Source organism: Otolemur garnettii, unplaced genomic scaffold (genome assembly GCF_000181295.1).
Source record: "Otolemur garnettii isolate 467f Iridium unplaced genomic scaffold, OtoGar3 scaffold00187, whole genome shotgun sequence".
Taxonomy (NCBI): domain Eukaryota; kingdom Metazoa; phylum Chordata; class Mammalia; order Primates; family Galagidae; genus Otolemur; species Otolemur garnettii.
This window is the reverse complement of record NW_003852582.1, coordinates 201322-208023: the sequence shown is the minus strand read 5'-3', so window position 1 is coordinate 208023 and position 6702 is coordinate 201322. Positions and strand designations below refer to the sequence as shown.

Below are 6702 nucleotides of genomic sequence, written 5' to 3'. Positions count from 1 at the left end.
GTTCCTTTTGGAAAGATGTTTGGAGATCACTTAGGGATCTAAAAATAGACCTGCCATTCGATCCTTCAATTCCTCTATTAGGTATATATCCAGAGGACCAAAAATCACTTTATAACAGAGATATTTGCACCAGAATGTTTATTGGAGCCCAATTCATAATTGCTAAGTCATGGAAGAAGCACAAGTGCCCATCGACCCATGAATGGATTAATAAATTGTGGTATAGGTACACCATGGAATATTATGCAGCCTTAAAGAAAGATGGAGACTTTATCTCTTTCATGTTTACTTGGATGGAGCTGGAACATATTCTTCTTAGTGAAGTACCTCAAGAATGGAAGAAAAAGTAATGTACTCAGCCCTACGATGAAACTAATTTATAGGGTGGTGCCTGTGGCTCAAAGGAGTAGGGTGCCAGCCCCATATGTCAGAGGTGGTGGGTTCAAACCTAGCCTCGGTCAAAAACTGAAATAAATAAATAAATAATTAAAAAAAAAGAAACTAATTTATAAGCACCCATATTTCCATATGAAAGCTATAACCCAATTGTAGCCCAAGATGAAGGGGAAAGAGGAGAGGAATGGGAGGGAGGGGGAGAATGGGTGGAGGGAGGGTAATTGGTGGGACCACAACTATGGTGCATTTTACAAGGGTACATGTTAAATCTACTAAGGGTAGAATATAAATATCTTAACACAGTAACTAAGAAAATGCAGTGAAGCCTATGTTAACCTGTTTGATGAAAGTATTTCAAATTGTATATAAACCCAGCACATTGTACCCCATAATTGCATTTAAGTACACAGGTATGATTTAATAAAAAATAAAAAAACAAAACCAATTTGAGGCCTGGTGCAGTGGCTCACACTTGTAATCCTAGCACTCTGGTAGGCCAAGGTGGGTGGATTGCTTAAACTCAGGCATTTGGGACCAGGCTAAGCATGAGTGAGACCCCTGTCTCTACGAAAAACAGAAAAAACTAGCTGGAAATTGTGGCCTGCATCTATAGTCCCAGCTACTCCAGATGTTGAGACCAGAGGACTGCCTGAACTGAAGAGTTTAAGGTTTGTGCTGTGAGCTATGACACCTTAGCACTTTACCCAGGATGACAAAGTGAGACTCTGTTTCACAGAAAAAAAAAAAAGGAATACTGAAAATCATTGATAAGGTATAAAAGTCATCAATTATCTCATACCAGAGATAACTACTATTTTTTTTTTTTTAAGACGGAGCCTCAAGCTATTCCCCTGGGTAGAGTGCTGTGGCATCACAGCTCACAGCAACCTCCAACTCCTGGGCTCAAGCGAGTCTCCTGCCTCTGCCTCCCAAGTAGCTGGTACCACAGGTGCCCGCCACAACACCTGGCTATTTTTTGGTTGCAGCCATCATTGTTGTTTGGCGGGCCCAGGCTGGATTCAAACCCACCACCTTAGGTGTATTTGGCTGGCACCTTAGCCACTTCAGCCACAGGCACCGAGCCCAGAGATAACTACTGTTAACAATGATATGTACTTATATAGATTTCTGAAATTGGAATATATAATATTATATATTATTTTATACATGTATTCTGCTTTCTCCCCCTCGACTTATTTCTTTTTTCTTTTTTTATCTGAGGGTCTTGCCCAAACCTTCCCACTTATTGATTATATTATTTGTATCATCCTAAGTCATTGAGACTATGGTTTATTTAACCATTTCTCTATTATTGAATTTTTAGAAGTTATTTCCAATTTGTTTGCTATTATAAATAACTATGAGAGAAAGTACATGGTATAAATATTTATGTGTATCTCTGATCATCTCTTTGGTAAAAATGTCTTATAGAGAAATGACTTGGTCAGAATTTGATAGGTTCTTATTAGATATTGATGTGTTGAAAGATATTTTCCTTTGTGATAGGATAATATAATAATTTTTTCCCCAAGGAACATATACATGATAAAAATATCATCAAAGCTGTAGAGCAACAGCAGCAAGAGGAAGAAAATGAAAAGATTAGAAAATTTATCAAAGCAAAAAAGCGTCTTACACTAATGAGGAAAGAAAAAGAAGCTGAAACACACAGGTAGGCTTTTAAAATAATTTGTTGGCTTAGCATAGTGGCTTTGCCTTTAGTTCTAGCTAGCTACTTGGGAGGCTGAGGCAGGAGAATGGCTTAAGCCCAGGAGTTTGAAGCTGCACTGAGCTATAATCAAACTGCTGCATTCCAGCCTGGGTGACAAAGTGAGACCCTGTCTCTAAAGTAAATAAATAATGAAGTACTGTTTGAAAATTATTTTCCGGCTAGGTGCCTGTGGCTCAATGGTGGGTTCGAATCCAGCCCGGGCCCGCCAAACAACAATGACAGCTGCAACCAAAAAATAGCAGGGCACTGTGGCAGGCGCCTATGGTCCCAGCTACTTGGTCACAGCACTCAACCCAGGGGGACAGCTTGAGGCTCTGTCTCAAAAAAAAGGAAAATTATTTTCCTACAAATCAGAAGTTGCGATAAGAGAGTTGTCTTTAGGAAGAGAAGTCTTAGTATATTGTATGTATGAGAAGAGTATTTAGTGACTTGATTTCAATTGGGACATGTTATTTGAGGTACCCTTGAAACATCTAAGAAATTGTGTGGTAGATGGTTGGAAATACTGGTCTGCTCTATAAGAGGGAGATGGCTTTGTGAGCCATTGGTATATATGTGGTAGGTGGAGTTGTGGATACCGGTGAACTCACTTAGGTAAGTAAGAAATAAAGGTTGATAGTACCTGGGGAACTCCATATTTAAGGGTCACATTGAGAAAGAAGATAATGTGAAGGCCAAAGAATAGTTTCTAGAGATTGGAGGAAAACCATAGAAACATCAAGAGAGAATAGGGCTCAGTGCCTGTGGCTCAAGTGGCTAAGGTGCCAGCCACATACACCAAAGGTGGCAGGTTTGAATGCAGCCCGGGCCCACCAAACAACAATGACGGCTGCAACCAAAAAAATAGCCAGGCGTTGTGGCAGGCGCCTGTGTTCCCAGCTACTTGGGAGGTGAAGGCAGGAGGAGACTCGCTTGAGCCCAGGAGTTGGAGGTTGCTGTGAGCTGTGACGCCACAGCATTCTACCCAGGGGGACAGCTTGAAGTTATGTCTCAAAAAAAAAAAAAAAAGAGAAGAGTTCCAGTAAGAAGGAAATAGTCATTAGTGTTAATCTTTCAATAGAAGGATTAAATAAGATTTTAAAAACCAAGCGTGCAACAGATTTAGAGATCATTGTTTACTTTAGTGAGTAGTTTGGGATAGGGAAGAGAAAGAAGAATAGGAGGCCATATTGCAATATGGGATGTTTCTGTCTAGATCATGCTTCTTGTAAAATCTGCCGGTGGCTTCATATCTCACTTAGAGTCTTACAGTGGCCCATAAAGCTCTATCCCTACCCTACTTCACAGCTGATCCAACCATCATCTCTCAGGCCTCATCTCTTTCTGTTCTCTCCTAACCTTATTCTCCCCTACACTGGACTTCTTCTCTACCTTCTCTAGGTAAAGGTCACATCCAGAGAACAGATAACTTACTCCTTGAACTCTTTCAGATCTTTTTTTTTTTTTTTTTTTTTTTTTGAGACAGAGCCTCAAGTTGTCGTCCTGGGTAGAGTACTTTGGCATCACAGCTCACAGCAACCTCCAACTCATGAGCTCAAGCGAGTCTCCTGTCTCCACCTCCTAAGTAGCTAGGACTATAGGCACTTGCCACAATGCCCAGCTATTTTTTAGTTGTAGCCATCATTGTTATTTGGTGGGCCCAGGCTGGATTTGAACCCAGCAGCTCAGATGTATGTGGCTGGTGCCAGCCACAGGCACCGAGCCTCTTTCAGACCTTTACTTAAATATTGTCATTGAAACTTTCCATGACCACCTTATTTAAAATTATACCTTCTCCCAATTGCTTATGATTTTAACTGCTTTCTTTTTCCTTTTTGCTCTATATGTTTTAATCATTTATTTACTGTCCTTCTCCCACAGCACTAATGAAAGTTCCACGAGGGCATAGATATTTATTTTATTTATTATTTTAAAAATTATTTTAGAAACACAGTGGCTATTCAAAGTGTGATGCTACACCTGGAACTCCTAGGCTCAAGCAATCCTTCTGCCTTAGCCTCCTGAGTATCTGGGACTACAGATGTGTTCCACCATGCCCAGCTAATTTAAAAAAAAATTTTTTTTTTTTTTGAGACAGAGTCTCATTATGTTACCACCTTGGTAGAGTGCTGTGGCATCACAGCAACCTCTAACTCTTGGGCTTAAGTGATCCTCTTGCCTCAGCCTCCTAAGTCGCTGGGACTACAGGCACTGGCTATTTTTGTTGTTGTTGTTGTTGTTGCAGTTGTCATTGTTGTTCGGCTGGCCTGGGCTGAGTTTGAACCTGCCAGCCTCAATGTATGTGGCTGGAACCATAACCACGGTGCTATCGGCACTGAGCCTAAAAAAATTTTTTTTTAGAGGGGATGCAGCTGTGAACTATCAGCAGCAATAGTCTCAGCAGCTGGGGAGGGACGTGGCCTCCACAGAGGAGATTTGGGCAAAGAAAAAAAAATTGTTTTATAGAGATGAGGTGTTGCCCAGGCTGATCTTGAACTCCTGCCTCAAGCAATCCTCTCACCTCAACCCAGATGTAAGCCACTGTGCCCAACTTATGCCTGACTTTTAATGTTTTTTGCTCATTCTTAGGTCCCAGCACTTGGAATAGTGTTAGGTACATAGAGGGCAATCAATGAATGTGTTTAAAATATTGTTTTTTTGAAATTCTACCTGAAATGTCACCATTTCTGTGAGAGCTTTCTTTTTTTTCTTCTTCATCCATATCTCTACCTAGCTTTTTCATGGTATTCACAAGTATTACCCTTTGCCTTGTATAGTTATTTGCATAAATGTTTTTACTCCATGTTAGATTATAATGTTATTGGGGTATATGCTTTCCCATTATTTCTCACATTTGCTTTGCAAATTCAGTCAACAAATTAGTGAATTTGTCACAACTAAAGTATTTTTTTGCCCAATTTCATAAATAAAAATATACCTATTTCTTTAACAAAATGTATTTTTTGTTATGATGTACCAGGCACATGTTTGTTGCTTGGTTAGAGAGAGGACCCATTCAATCCCTGATCTTAGGCACCTCAAAGTATAATGGAAGAGAGAAACATGAACAAATCAAGTCAACAAAATGCTATCAAGAAATACCAGACAGAATATTAGAAGGGATGGATTTACTTGGGATTTTGGTAACTTTCATGAAGGTCACTATGAAAGTTTTGAGACAGACTGTGTTATGGTCCATTATTTCACTTCCCAGAAATATAGTCAAAAGCAGTGCCCTTTCTGATTCACATGGGCAAGTTTTAACTTGCTCAGCTCATTGCAAGGAGGGTGTTGCTGGGAGGGCTTTCATTTGTTTCCGTCCTCATGGCACTCAGTTGACATCAGCTATTGAGCTAGAAAGACAGCACTATTCATTGTCACAAAATGATTTGCTATGATTTAAAAGTAGGTTAAATAAGTCACAAAGCCTTGCATTTGCGATGGGCTTTGGGGGACCTTACTCCTTCTTATACAGCTTTTTTTGGTGGTTTCGAGAATTTAGAAGAAGCCAAACTTCACTGAAAGACTGAGGAAAACGTGGCTGTGGAAAAAATGGTTCACAAAAATGATCAAGTGATATTTAAAGACACTGAAGCAGCACTAAAGATTGAGTCACTGACAGCATCCAACATCCTGCACGATTATCTATCTTCAAGTCAGGAAAGTTGCATCCCTATAGGTGCCTCACACTTTGACAGATGAGCAAAAGCACCTCCATGTTGAGTAGTGTGAAGAAATGCTGGTCAGATTCAATGGAGGCAAGTTTTGACACATCTCTGACATTATTATTGGTGATGAAACCTGGATTTGCCAGTTTGATCTAGAGAATAAGTGTCAGTCAACAGTGTGGAGTTTTCCTGATGAAAATCTGTCAACCGAAGTGAAGAGGCCCTGAAGTGTTGGAAAGAAAACTATGGCAACTTTCTTCTCCCAAAGTAGTCGTGTTGCAGTTGTTCCTCTGAAGGAGCAAAGACCTCTTACTATCAGTGGTACACAACAGCATGTCTACCAAAAGTTTTCTGGAAGCTTCGAGAATGGCAGCCAAGGATAGGACTGTGGGGGACCATCTTGTACCATGACAACACCTGTGCCCACACAGCCAACATCACCATTCAGTTCCTGGATCCACACAGGTTAAACTTATGACCTATCTACCCTACAGTTCTGACCTGGTCCCATGTGATTATTTCCTGTTCCCTACAGTAAAAAATCACATGTGTGGAAGAATGTTCTCCAGCCCTGAAGAAGCTGTTCACACCTATGAAAGTGAGCTTACAACACTTGAACAAAATGAGTGGAAAGAATGTTTTAAAAAATGATTTAAGAATGCAAAAGTATGGCTTGGCGCCTGTGGCTCAAGTGGCTAAGGCACCAGCCACCTACACCTAAGGTGGCGGGTTCAAATCTAGTCTGGGCCTGCCAAACAACAATGATGGCTGCAACCCAAAAAAAAATAGCCAGGCATTGTGGTGTGAACCATTGTACCCGGCCATACTTTTGCATTCTTTTTTTTTTTTTTGAGACAGAGCCTCAAGCTGTCCCCCTGGGTAGAGTACTATGGCATCACCCTCACAGCAACCTCCAACTCCTGAGCT

The 6702-nt window shown here is 40.6% G+C and overlaps 1 protein-coding gene across 1 annotated transcript in view; it reads left to right on the top strand.

The window, feature by feature from the left end:
* The window catches only part of CCDC173 (coiled-coil domain containing 173), a 48823-nt gene that overhangs the window by 27009 nt on the left and 15112 nt on the right, over nt 1–6702 (top strand). Inside the window, exon 6 of the mRNA XM_003800856.2 lies at nt 1929–2068. Within this exon, the coding sequence (XP_003800904.1) occupies nt 1929–2068 (140 nt within the window). The remainder of the gene's footprint in view (nt 1–1928; nt 2069–6702) is intronic.